Source organism: Leopardus geoffroyi, chromosome B1 (genome assembly GCF_018350155.1).
Source record: "Leopardus geoffroyi isolate Oge1 chromosome B1, O.geoffroyi_Oge1_pat1.0, whole genome shotgun sequence".
Taxonomy (NCBI): domain Eukaryota; kingdom Metazoa; phylum Chordata; class Mammalia; order Carnivora; family Felidae; genus Leopardus; species Leopardus geoffroyi.
Window position 1 is genome coordinate 187,463,211 of NC_059327.1, and position 14,882 is coordinate 187,478,092.

The 14,882-nt window shown below is 39.6% G+C and overlaps 1 protein-coding gene across 2 annotated transcripts in view; it reads right to left on the reverse strand.

Moving 5' to 3' along the window:
- The window catches only part of LOC123596119 (cytosolic beta-glucosidase), a 133,213-nt gene that overhangs the window by 19,945 nt on the left and 98,386 nt on the right, over positions 1-14,882 (reverse strand). The window contains exon 5 of one of the 2 annotated variants that reach the window (XM_045474385.1): positions 5,308-6,101. The exons of the other annotated variant lie outside the window; for it this stretch is intronic. Coding sequence (XP_045330341.1) covers positions 5,899-6,101 — 203 coding nt within the window. The 3' untranslated portion in view covers positions 5,308-5,898. Of the gene's footprint in view, positions 1-5,307; positions 6,102-14,882 lie in introns of those variants that run through there. 2 annotated transcript variants of the gene reach the window in all.

Consider the following 14,882-nt stretch of genomic DNA (forward strand, 5'->3'; position numbering starts at 1 on the left):
AAGTTATTTACCTTTTCTCCGCCTCAGCTTACTCATCTATAAAACAGGGATAATAACTACAATTGATCTCATTCGGTTCTTGTAAGGACTAAATGAGTCAATCCGTATCTTAGGTTTCCATTGCAAATAAGAATTTGACTACCTAACATCCACTGCATCAATGATTTAATCCACATTTATAAATTGCTTAGAATTGCCAGATATCATGCAAAAGGTACTGGAAATATTAAGATAAATAAAACCTCAAGTTGTTCACCCTCTAGAAGGGCAGAAAAATAAAAACATTATGTGCAGCAGAGATATAATATGTTAGTGATTACAGAAGAGATGTGGCAGTTAATTTTTAAATATCTCAAACCGTAACAAGCACTTAAGACATATTTGTTGCCATGATGAGTTTAAAGTATCACCTAGATGGAGTGATGTGTATGCTTGCCATTTTTCATCAGTTGTACCATTGTTCCTTTACAGAGCCATCAGCGACTTATCTACCTCCATGACTTCAACATGCAATGAATCACTGTGACAGATGAAGTTTGTCTTTAAAAATATTTTCTAAGGGCACCTGGGTGGCTCAGTTAGTTAAGCATCTGATTTCGGCTCAGGTCATGATCTCACACTCCGTGAGTTTGAGCCCCGCATCAGGCTCTGTGCTGACAGCTTGGAGCCTGGAGCCTGCTTCAGATTCCGTGTCTCCCTCTCTCTCTGCCTCTCCCCGACTTGCACTCTGCCTCTCTCTCTCAAAAATGAAATAAAAACATAAGAAAAAAATTTTTTTAATCTAAAAAAAATAAAAATATTTTCTAATAATAAAACAGAAGCTAACTAATGACAACTTAAGAGTAAATTATAAAGAAGAAAAAAGTAGCCTTTAAAGCACAACCCCAAGAGAGATAAAAGGACGTGTCAAGACATTACCAGTGGTTATAAAATACAGCTGTGTTTTAGCTCAGTATATGTAGATTATAATATATGCTTATATCCAATATATTCTCAGAATATATTATTAACTCTTCTATGTACATTTTTAGAAACTTTGGGGGGGGGAATAATTTTAGATTTACAAAAGAGTTGTAAAAAGAGTACTGAGCATTTCATACTTTCTTCACCCAGCTTCCCCTCATGTTAACCTCTTACATGACCATGCTTTATTTATTCAGCAAACCTAAGGAGTTCACACTGGCAAAGCACCATTAATTAAACTGAAGACTTTATTCGGATTTCCCAGTGTTTCCACTAATCTCTTTTTCTGTTCCAGGATCTGATCCAAGAGACCATGTTGCATTTAAGTTCCTGTGTACTTTTCATACATTAATTATAATTATATATTAACTTTTCATATATGCACTTCCTACCTTAAATAGAGCCCTTAACACATCAACTATATTCTGCTTCAAGCAGCTTTCTAACTGGTTCCTACATCTTAGTTTCTTTGCCATCTTTTGACATATTGCTCTTAAATCTTCACCATCCTGCTCAAAAATCTTTGACTTGTTCTACAAGAAAACCAAGACCAAGAACATCAGACTCTCCACATTCCAATCTTCCCGCTCCTTCCCCAAGGTGAACTGGCCTGGGTGCTGCATCCCACACCAAAGTTTCATGCTTTCCACTTCCATCTCATTGCCTATATTACTCATATTATCATACTGTTTTTAATATTATATTATTTCCCTTGCCCATGAAGCCATATTTGCCCACCCCATTTAGCAGAGAGCTCGCCCTACCCCTACTGTCTAGAAAATTCACCCAGCATCATCTGCTATCTTTTCTTTCTGGTTCCCCAACCAGACCATGAACTTCTTTGGAGAAGAAGAACTGTCTTGTGTGCATCGCTGAATCTCCACAATATATTGCGCAATTTAGTTTAATAAATATGTCCTAATTGGGATGCTGGGAACCTTATATTCTAATGATTATAAAAATAACGGCTATTTCCTATTTCTGGCCTGATATGTTAGGAGCTTGGAAGGTATTGCACCCCTCCTAACAAAACAACAACAACAACAACAACAAACCAAAAAATAAAAGCCAAGTTAGTAATTTTTCTTAGGTCAGAGAACTGAGATCACAAGGAAAACCACTAACACAAAAATTGGAGAGAGAAAATCAGAGTGACAGTGAATCACCACTTACCAGAGCAGAAACCTGTGCAGGACATGGAGGTAGAACATAGAACCAGAGTTAGAAACATCTATGCTATAATTGACAAATTGCTGGGGGATCAGTGTGAACAAGTCTGACAGTTACAAACAATGGTGCACACTAACCCTGCCCTTCCCGAGTTCTGGGAACTGTCTAAACAGGTTACATCTGTCAGATTACTTATGTCTTGCAAAAGCCTTATAAGGATGCCATTTTCCAGATAGGAAAACTGAGGCACGGGGAGGTTCAGTAAGTGGCTTGGTTAGTCAATGTCAGAACTAAGATGTAAATCCAGGTGAATGGGCTCCAGAGCCCACATTCTTAATGATTACTCTATATTTGCCTCATACCAGGTACCAATAGCCTCTCAGACAAGGTCACATAAGCCAGTCATGGGTCAGATGACATTTACAGATACCGGGAAAACCTAGGGCAACAGACATTTACTGTCTACAAGAAACACTCATGAACTCTCACCACTGGGGACCGCTCTTCCCTGTGACTCTAGCCCAGTGCTTCTACAACATCTCCCCATCTCACCACTGCCACAATTAATAAGGTTTATTCTCACTTCATGAAGGCCACCATAAAGTGCCTCTATGTCAAATTTTCTTCTAATTTCATTCTTCAAGGCTCATCATGCTTTGTGCTAAGTACTATATCCCTCCCAGGACAACTAGAGCCTAAAATATTGTCATCGGTGATGAATATGTGTTCTCCAGGTAAGGTGTATTGCTAGTAATTAAACAGTATTAATTCCATCAGCTTTGATTTATTCTGCTCTCTCAGTAATGAAGCCCAGTATTCTATTTTCTCTCTGCCTAGCACTGAGCAATAGAATTGGTGTTTAAGGATTATCATATAAATCTACTTTTTGGTCAGTCAGTGTTGGGGAATTTTTTCAATATATTACAAATGTATTCATTATTCCCTCGTTCATAAAAATAATTAAAAGCTACGGCCGAACACAAATTCCCAGAGCACAAAAGCCTGACTGGCATGCTACTGCCAAATACCAAGGTTGGCAGCTTCTTAGTTTACGGGTTTCTTAATGAGAACTCGTACCTTCTCATTCAATAAAGGGCTTAGGTGGACATTTCCTGCTGGTGTTCACAGGAGTTATAAAACTAAAATCCTACACATCAAAATGAAAATGGGCTACTGTTATTTTCTATATGTTTTTAGCAGTTCAGAAATAACTTACCCTAAAATAAAAACTATCCCCCAAAATCTGACAATTCTTGAAAAGTGATCCCCAGGATGTTAATAACATTCTCTTAAAAAAAAAAAAAAGCAAGGAGAAAGAAATACAAGTAGATCCAATCCATCATTGTGATATCCAAGTTTCTCCTTAGATAAAACAGACATAAAACATGTACTTTACAAGCCTCAGATGACCTTCAAGACATCTAAAGTACAGTATCTATGGATTTTTAAGTATAATTAACAACTCCTGTTTTTCCATTTACAGAATCCAAGTTCTGTTTCTGTGACAGGCAAAAGCCAATCAATCTCGTTTTCAAATGCTAATACAAGCAATTAAAAATAACATTAATTAAAATACTGCAGGGGCTGTTAGATTTTTGGTGGTGGAGTTTTTTTTTTTTTTCCTTTACCTAAACTCGTGACAATTCTAATTTACAGGACTAATTGAGGAAGCACCCTTGGTTTGATCCATTTCTGGGACGAAGAGCTGGCCTCTGAAACCCAGCTGAGAGCTGCAGAAAGCCACCGCTCTGTGAGGAAGCCTGGGCACTGCAGCTGAAATGCATATTTCACCTGGTACACCAAATGTGACAGATCGTTTTATTTACATCACGAATATTAATTTTCTGGTTTTGGTAACGAAAATGCAGAGCTCATTTGTATTGTTGTAAAACTTGTAAATATGCCCTGTAGGATAAGTAATATTCAAAACAACATCCTAATTAAAAGGAAAACTCAGTTGTCTTGCAAGATAATATAAGGAGGGCACATAAATTGTAAATAAGATACATGGTAAAAATGAAAAAGACAGTCTGGATAGGAGAGGAATGAAATAAGATTTGGAAATGTGCTTTTTAAATGAACACAAATTGTGAGATAATGTCTCATTGAACAATAAAAATAACAAAACAGTGGCAAAGATGTAATAGAATTTCCTATGTATACATTTTAATCTTAATATAATTTTCCCCAGTGCATCCACGTTTATTGAACTACTACGACCATTTCTTTCTCACTCTGTCCAAAGTTACCGAGACAGTATTCTTTGCTGTAAATAATTCCCTGATTATGAACATGAAAACGATCTAGAAATTGACCACAGTGCTTTTTTAAAAATGACATAGTGTCTGCTCAGGGCCAAAGGCCTTATGGGAATGGCAAAGTATGTATAGCTTTCTCAGGGAAGCAGAATGAGAACACAGAAGAATACATTCCCCACGTCCTCTCCATAAGGCAACTCCACACCTTTGTTTCTTTTTCCCTTTATTCAAAAAAATGCAAAGGAGACTTCTATGACACCTGAGCCTATGGTGTGCTGGACAGAGCACAGAGCTAATGCCAAAGAAGTGCCGGGTCCAGGAAACAAGTACACATGTGACTTGAGGAAAATCTACATCAGTGCATCCTCAGTTTCTCAGTCTGCAAATGGGGGTGATGATACTTGCCTGTTAGCTTCAAGCTTGATCACAAATGAATGTTGAGTAAATACGACTTAAATATGTAGGTGAGAGTCCAAATTCATTAAATATGAAAAGGTTTGCTGGTGTGGACACATGACGTCCAGAGGAAGCCCTACATCTACTACTGACCCCAACTGAGGAAGTTCAGCAAAATGTCCAATTCCAATCCAATGCCATATACATCTCAGATGTGCACACACGTCTTCTACTCATGTAGGTCATTCAGTCTATGTGTGTATTTCATGGATGTCATCGATGTTCTTACAGATCTTAAATTCTTAAGAAATACTCAGAAGTATAGAATATGATCTGCTTATTATTTTGCCCTCCATTTGATGTCACTGTAGAGTAGGAATTCGGTTTCTGCTGAACATCAATTCAAATGCTCTTTCTGCCATTCATTCACAGTCTAATTTGTTTTATTAATTTATTATTTTTCGAAAATAATTCATCAGACAAGAGAAAGATGTACTTGTTCACGCATTAAGAAAACATGTGCCAAACACATCAACAAATCCATTTTATTAAATGTGTTATCAATTAATCCCTTTGTTGAAGAGAATGCATAACTGTATAATGTGACTAACTTTTAATTTTGATTTTTTATACTAGATTAAACAGTAGAAAAATTATGGACCTCATGAAAAAGTACCCACAAAGCAAACAATAACTGACATAACCAGAAAAACTAGGTTCATAAACAAGTATTCTTATAATAAGTGGTCTTGCTGTTAGAGCTGCAAATCATGAACATGCTATCTTTATAAATTTTGCATTATTTTTTTCTAGAAAAATTCTAAGGATTTAAATTGAAGTTTCCTAGTCTATCTGATTTCTTAACATAAAAATCAATTTCAGTGGTTTTCTATTCTATTTTTTTTCAAAGCCTCATTGATCCACATGCAAATAGAGTAAAGGCCATCATTAAATACATCCCCAGGCATTACATATTCAGACTTTATAATCATGGATCAGCTGGTAGGAGATGATTACAAAGGCAACTTGAGATTGTCTGAAGGATCACCAAAGCAGACATCCTTTCCAAAAGCAGAGGCCTCTTCTCCAGCAGACATGGGACAGCCGTCTTTTATAGACTTTCCTTTAATCCATTATTTTGGATGATCTTGGCATACTCCTTGGCTGATGTGTAAGGGACTCGAGGTCTAGCAGGATCCTCAAAATCAACGTGGAAGAGACCAAACCGGCTACTGTACCCTTGGGTCCACTCAAAGTTATCCAGAAGAGACCATGCACAATATAATTTAAGATTGACTTTATCAAGCTGGATAGCTGATTTTTGTTTCAAGAGAGAAAATAAAAGAAAGGAATAAAAAAAGAAAGAAAATTATCATCTCTGGGAAAGTTTTTTGAGAACTTCAAAATCATTGACAACCAGCATGGTATCTTTCTCCTGCAGGAGATCACAGAAAAAACTTCTAAATTCTCTTTTCCAATTTTCTTTTTTTTTTTTTAACCAAGTAGGGGCTCCACTCAAGAAGTTAAATTACATATCATTCTAATTATTTGGTTATTCACTCATTTTGATATGTGTTTTATTCGTCCATTGATTTACTCAATAAATATCTTTTTAATATCTACTACTTTTCAGACACAGAGAAACACACACACACACACACACACACACACACACACACACACATACAGTTTCTCTCTAGTACCTAGAATTATATTTATTCAAGACACTGCTCAGCTTCCAAGTGCAATCTCTAGATGATCCACAAAGTCCACTAGTAAGTTGGAAGAGATGATAAAAATAGGGCTGAAGAAGCCTTAGCCCTTGTGTCTCTATGACCAAACTGAGACATGTCTTATAATTCTGGAAACAGGACCCTAAAACGAAGAGGGTCAACACACCTCCCTGGTTATACATATATCTTAGACTGAGTAGGTACAAAAATGTGATGGCATCTCCTCTGCCCAACATCTAAACTTACAGTGGTGTTTAAACCCCCTAAAAGCCAAAATAATGGGCCATCTCTCCCCCAAATAGACTTGTGCACATATGCAATAGTCTATATAATTTCATTTGTGGGTATCTGAAAGCCCATCCCTGGACTCTGTAGTGAGATACCAAAGTGTGGAGAATTTTCAAAGTAGTTTTACACCGATTCCCATCCTGTTAGGGAATTTAACTCACTTTTTAGTATTTTAAGTATTTCAATAAGTATTATTTTAGCATTAGGATTTAGTAATCAGCATTTTAATTTAATATCTTAAGTTTGGCAAAACTCTGGCATTGTATGAATTGCTGTATTGAATATGTCTTTTTAAACCAGGATAAGTGAACTCTATTTATGGGATGCACTAATATCTATTTCCCAATGCAGAAATTAAATAAAAAGGCAAGTTTCCTTCATAAGATAGACATATTCCTAAATAAGTTGGGTAAAAAGGAACATTCGTATAATATACCAATTTTTAATGATATTAGGGATCGCTCTCAACCAAAATGGCTCTTCTGGCATTGGCAAAGCAAGATCCACTCTATTTTTTCTTTGATGTAAATCTGTGTTTGGGGGTTCTCTCAGAAGCACTATACTCATAAACGACTGCATGTGTGTTGGTCTCCTAATCACCTTGGAATTTTTTTTTACTATGGACACCCCCATAGACAAAAGGTTCCTGAGAAGTTAATTGATGCATAACCCCTCCACCTTTGTGCATGGAGGCGTGCAAAGTGCTGTACTTAGAGAGCGCCTTATGAATGGTCTCAAGGCAGGAATTAAGCCAAGCTAGATTGACTTCTTTTAAATAAAGTATGGTTGGAAAATGAAATACATAGGATGGAAGCACACCAAGTTTTGCAGGCATTAAAACATTTATAGATATCCCTTCTTCTACTTGTCCACATTACCATTCGTGTCTCCTCCCCTCTCTGTCAACCACAACTGCAAAACACCAATATTTTAAAATCATTTTTCTAACTAATTTAAGTTCTGGATGGCATATATGTAAGAATTATAATAACTGAAACCAAATACCAGGCCAGAAAACAAAAATCTCCTGTGACTGCCTGAGAATTCAATCCGGAGACATGTAAGAATCTGCATTATTTTTTTTTTCTTATTTGCAGAACGACTGCCCAACATGAACGCCTGCCAGATATAAAGCCAGACAGTTTCTGAAAACACGCACAGGCCCACTGAACGTGCACAAAGGATTGATTCATGTGCTCAACCAAGGGATAAAGACGATGCCCTGCCTGCTTGAAAGGAAACAAAAAGGAAATGCTGACAATTTCATTGTTACCTGCCAGGAGTTCAGCTGCAGGTACTAAACTGCCCAGTGACGCTGGTGGGCGTAGCTGCATTTTCACTGCAGGAACATTCAAATAGAGAATCACCTGGCTGCTTAGGGCTGAGGAGTTAGCCTGCTGGATTCCTTCTCATTGTGCTACCACAGGGAAAAGTTACGAAACCATGCTAGAGCCTGTATGCCTCTGCTCTTCCAATCTCCTCTGGAACAGAGAGAGACCATCATCACATTTCTCGTCAGTGTGATTTAGGAGGGCCCAAATCTTAGTAGGGAAAAATCACTTCTGTGAGTTCACTTTCTTTCCTTAACCAGAGTTGCAGGCAAAGAAAACAGACTGACAGGGACTACGAATGGGTACAAAACACACGGGATAAAAACAACAAACATACAGAGCCAGAGTTTGGTTTTAGACAAAAGGCCAGAGGAAAAGATCTCACAGTCAGCAAGTTGAACATAAAGATGCAAGGAGAAAAATATCTAAGACTTGCTAATATATTAACGTCTGAGTCAGGCTGTTCTAATTATAAGAACCATGTGCCAGTGTTATCCTACTCACTCACACACACACACACATACACACACACACACACACAGCCCAGTTTTAGTCAAAGTGGGAAGGCTGAGGGGAATGGTTCTTTATCAGACCACCCTAATTCTTTACAAGTTCAAGGGGTCCCCAAACCACCCTCAGTTTCAATAATTTGCTAGAACTCACAGAACTCAGTGAAACCTGTTATACTCACAGCTATGGTTTATTATGGCAAAAGATACAAATTACCATCAGTCAAAGGAAGAGATGTACAGGTCAGAGACTGAGGGGCCCCAAACATGAAGCTTCCATCATCCCCTCCTCTAGGGGTCCTGGTATGGGCATGTGACCATACACACAAAGCACAGTCAATCAGAGAAACTCACTGGAGCTTCAGTGTCCAGAGTTTTTATTGTGACTTCATTACTCTGGCATGATTGATTAACTGACTGTCCATGTGGATGAACTCAGACTCCAGGTCAAGTGACACTGTGTAACCCAAAGCCCCTACCTTCAATCACATGGTTGGTCTTTCTGATGTTACTAGCCCCTATCCTAAACAAGGGCATTCTGTCAGGTATGACATAGATTTCCTCCCAAAAGCTGAAGGCAAAGGCCAACCTGCTATTTGGGCAAAACCAAATTCTTTACTACACACACACATGCACACATATACCTATTTTATAAATTTTTTTTTTCAACGTTTATTTATTTTTGGGACAGAGAGAGACAGCATGAACGGGGGAGGGGCAGAGAGAGAGGGAGACACAGAATCGGAAACAGGCTCCAGGCTCTGAGCCATCAGCCCAGAGCCCGACGCGGTGCTCGAACTCACGGACCGCAAGATCGTGACCTGGCTGAAGTCGGACGCTTAACCGACTGCGCCACCCAGGCGCCCCATATATACCTATTTTAAAAGCTCATTATTTTATGCTCCTGGGCAGAATCTTCTCGAATTACTGGCTTACGAAGTGCAGTGATTATGCCTGTGTCTGTCACATTACAAAAGGCTAATAATTGGGCACTCAGCTTCAGTGGGTTTTATTTCCTCACAGTTTATAAACAGAGATAGCCTTCGTTTTCAAGACTGCCTGGGACTATATAAGACATCCACGAATGTAGCACAACTGTTCAGCTATCACACAAACCACTAATCCACAGGCCCAAACTGCCGTGGTGAGGACCAGTGGAAGGGATCTGGACAGTGTAAAAGGCAGCCACCTCACAGAAGAAAAATGGCAGAGATAAAGCCCCAGGAAAGAGGGAGAAGAAAAAATACAAGCCTCTAGATTTCCGTGTTCCGGTAATGGCAGACTACATTATTGAGCAAGCCCTCCTAATGAAACAAGTAAGCATGCTGGATAGAATTTTAAAACCAAATCTTCAAAACAATGAAAAGCTGAAAATTTCATAGGGAATTACCTGGCCACAGCAGAACGAAGAAATTGAGATTGATGGGCATGGTAGCTACTTTCACCTGATGGAATTGTCTATTCTTAGGAAATCAGAATCTTTTCCTATTACCCAGGGTGAGGATAGGTGTCAAAGCCCAGAGACACATGGAGGGAAATCTGAGACCCCACACATAGAAAACTAAGATCCCAAAGGACAAAACACTAATCCCTCAAGGGCAGGATGAGCCAGAAGCAAACCAGTCACTGGAAAGTTTCAAGTCACCTGGTGGTTCTGAAAACATCAAGTGTGGGTCTTGGATGGAAGTGATTCTGGACTGAAGTAACTCCAAGTGTCTGGAAGATTCATATTCAAATACTTTCTGAAGGGAGAGATCTATATTCTAAGCCTTCAATTATTATCACAAATACTTTTAAGTATAATCATCGGCACATAATCAAATAATCAGAAAGACATGGGAAAATAACAATTAGAAAATCACTAAAATCAACAGACAACAGAAACAGACCCACAAAGAGCTCATTTATTAGCATTGTCACACTATAAAATAACGATGTTCACTATGTTTATACTGAAGAGATAAACTTGAAATATCTTCAAGGTTTATAGGGACCTATAAAAAGTGATGTGGCAGATTTGGAAAAGGAAACAGTAACACTTGGGTTTGAATCCCAGATGCAGCAGTTACTAGCCATGGGACTTCCAGTTTTTCATGCGTACAATATAGACACTAATATCTACTCCTGGGGCTGCTGTAAAGATTAAACTAGACAGCATGGACTCAGCACAACATATTGCCCATGTGGCTTTCTGTTGTTTTCCACTCTGGCCACCCCTCAGAAGAATACAGTATCCAAAGTAAACATATACTTTGGTGTGCCCTCTCCCCACCAATCCAGATATTTTGATGAAGTAGAAACTGGGTTTAAATGAGCATCTGGGACAATGTAAAAGAGGAAGAGGAGTCACAAGAACAAACTTCAGTCTCAAAAACTGTAAGACTTAAGGGAGAGGCACAGACAGACTGTATAAATCTGAGGACAGGGGTCTTTACATCAGTTGACAAACTCCTTTCTTTTCTCCAGGGTGACATCTCCAAGTCACTGCCTGGCTTCCTGCCTCCCTGAGTCTCGAGAAGCAGTCCAGAGACCCCTATAATGCCGACTTTCAGGTGTCCAAGCTCTCAAACTTAAGAGTTGTTAGTTGAGCGGGTGCATCCTGGGATTTACTTCGTGAACAGCAAATCTGATCGGAGGTATGGAAAAAACTAATAGCATGGATCTGAGTCAAAATCCTTAAGTAGTGCATGGCTAAGTCTATGTCAGAAGTCCAAAAGGCAGGATGCAAAACAAGCTCAGATTCAAAGTCATTGAAATAGAATGAGAAGAGATCAAAGACAAGATCTCTTGACAAAGAGATCAAGACAAGAGACAAAGACAAAGACCCCAAAGACAGGGTCTTGGGGAATGTCTGCAAAGGGTCATGGAGTATTTTTTATTTTCATTAACTTGTTGCCAAATATGTGGTATATAGAAGAATCTGGCTGATGTAAAGATATAGAGCCAAAGCAAACATCAAAATGATTACTAATCCAGCAAGACATCGTTTCTCCAAGGGTTGACTCTAACTCCCTCCACTCTAACCAGTTGGAATCACCTAGGGCATAGCTAAAAAAAAAAAAAAGTTTGTTAGCCTCACCCCAGATGTACTAAAATCAGAATCTCTTGGGTTGTTTTATGAGCTAAATTATGTCCCCGCCAAAACCCGTGTTGAAGCCCCAACCCCTGGTACCTCAGCATATGACCTTATTTGGACATAAAGTCTTTAAAGAGGTGACTAAGTTAAAATGAAGTTGTTAGGGTATGCCCTGATCCAGTCTGACTCATGCCCTAAGAAGAAGGAAGTCACCAGAGTTATGTGTGCACAGAAGAAAGGCCAATGAGGACACAGTGAGAAACTGGTTATCTGAAACCCAAAAAGAGAAACCTCAGGAGAAACCAAACTTGCTGACCCCTCAATCATACGCCTCCAGCTTCCAGAACTGCGAGAAAATAAATCACTGTTGTTTAAGCCATCCTGTCTGTGGTGTTTGGTTATGGCAGTTCTTAGCAAACTAGGTACAGATAGATCTGAGAATTTCTGTTATTAATAAACAACCTGAGTGATGTTTATACTTAGTCACGTTTTCGACTCCTAAGCCTAGGATAAGCTCTAACAGTCCACCATAACTTTTTGAACACCAAGGCTTCCCTCCTGAGGTTATAAATGCGGGCAACTCCCTCAGTACCTCTCCTTAGCACTCGGAGCTGGAGGAGCTCTTTGCCAAGAGACACGTGATGTGCAGGCCCGACCACACCACCTTTCAGAAACAGGGGACCACAGAGAGACGAAGGTGGGAATCCTGCAAACTCAGGAGTGCCAAAGGCCTGTCATCTGCTGCTTAATGAAAGCCTTGACTTACCCCAGTGGGTCCTGAGACATCTTCTCAATTCACCACGTGTAATGGGTTTGATGGCTCCTGTATAGATCTGTTCATTCAAAACCTGTGAATGTGACCTTACTTGAAAAAAGGGCCTGTGCAAATGCAGTTAAGGATCTCAAGATGAGAGACCATCCTAGATGATGCTGAGTCGTAAATCCAGTGACCAATGTCCTTAGAAGAGAAGGGGGGGAAGACACACAGGGAAGAAAGCAATGTGAGGCCAGAATCAGAGATTAGAGTGATATGTCTGTAAGCCAAGGGATGCCAAGGCAGCCACAAGAAGCTGGTAGACATGCATGGCCTAAGTTGTCTCTCAGACCCCCAGAAGGAATCGATCCTACTGGCACCTTAATTTCAGATTTCTGGCCTCCAGAACTGTCAGAGAACAAATTTCTGTGGTCTGAAGCCACCAAGTTTGTAGTAATTTGTTACAGCAGTCACAGATCATGCACCATACTCATACAGAGTGGTTGCCAACTGGGCTCCAAGTCCCAAACCACCCACCTGGTTTCGCAGAGGGCTTGTGAGAATCTTTTCTCAAGGCCTGTCAAAGAGAGAGAGAGAAATCCTTCCTGGGACAGTTTGAAGCACATTTTCTGGCAATTGCCCCACACGCTAACCTTGCAAATGTGTTTCTCTGAGCTTGGTTGAATTGCACAGAGCATTACAACGGGAAGACAGCTTTGGCTGGGTAACAGTGCCTGCAAGGGAACCGGCACACTGTCTTTCCCTTTCTTTGGGAAAAAAATAAAATAAAATGGAACAACATCAGGAAGATCTAAACATAGAAAATGCACAATAAGCCCCCCCCCCCCAACTCCAGGTGAGTATCAGTGGCGGGACAGCATCTGTGAAAATGCCCAAATAATCCCAACACGGGACGCCCCACCTGCACATGGTAACTCCTAGTAGCAAAACATATGACTCTCTGAAAAAAGAGTCTGAAAACCAAAGGCTAAGTTTTAAATATTTTATAGGAAAATGCCAATTAACCAGAAATAAGCTGTAAAGATTTCTTAATTGTCTGTATAGTTCCTATTACTTACATTAGATTTGGGAAGGGAAAAAACCCCTGCAAATAGTAAGCAGGTGAAAGGTATAAAAAATTATACTTTTATTTAATTATAAAACTGATCTGAGGCTAGGTACACATTCAATATCACCTTCTATAATTTATCCATCAATATTATTTTCAGAGTTACCTCTGCTGCAATAGAGAAATTCTTATGAAAACCAGTGTTCTGAGCAAGTGAAACTCTCCTCTAGCAGAAAACCTTTCTTCCTTCCTCCTTTCCCTGCTCTTCCCTCTTCCTTCCTTCCCTTTTTCTTTCCTTCTGGGGACTCACTTTTCCCTCTGCAAAATGGGGGCAACAATATCTTTTTCCTAGGATTGTGGTATTAAATAAATTAACTCATATGAAGCTCTATGAAAAATGCCAAGTTTATAGGAAACACTCAACATATGGTACTGTTGTTGTTGTTGTTGTTGTTGTTGTTTCTTTCAGAGTCTGGAAGGGTGATGAATGAAACCTGTTTTCTCTCTTCCTCCCATCTGGCTTCAAACAGCTTTCAGAAGGTATGGAGTCAGCAGAAAATGCTCAGTGCTGAGAACCAGAGAAATCAGGGCATCAAGGGAAAGAGCAGCATCTGGGCTAGGGTTTGTGCTCTGCGGGAAAGGGTCAGTTGTGGGTCACGAAAAATAAGTCACTAAAGACAAGGACCTTGGGGTGAGGCTGCCAGGAAGACCGGGTGCTGCTGAAGCCGGCCTGTTTCAGTGAACTGGGAGGTGAGGACCACATCGCTCAAGGTTCCTGGGATCCTACGACAACATCCATCCTGTACTTACTAAATAAATACATGTCACGCTAGGAATTGGGAATATAATGGAGAGCAAAATAAACAGCCCCTTTTTTTGTAGAGCTTAACAGCGCATGTGGAAGACATATCTTAATCCAATTACCACCCTGTGAGCCTTTAATTACACTCAGTGTAGAGTATTATGGAAGGAAAGACATGGGAACTGTGAGAAAGAACCACACATCAGCTCACATTTATTGAGCTTTTAGGTACTGATTCAAGTGTTTCATGTATGCATTAAATCAGTTCCTCTTTACAGTAAACCTAGGAGTTAGATATTATCATTGTCCCCATTTTGCAGATAAGGGAACTGATGTACAGAGAGGTGAGGTAACCTTTACAAAATTCATATAGAAAGTAAGTGGGAGAGTTGGGGTTGGAACCCAAGCAAGATAACAACAAAGGCAGCATGCCATGTCCTGATGCATGCTCTAATGGAAGAACTAGCTTAGTCAGCAAGAGTGGGAGAACAGGGTGAATGGAGCAGTCTCCTGGAGCAAACTAGAGCTGAGAG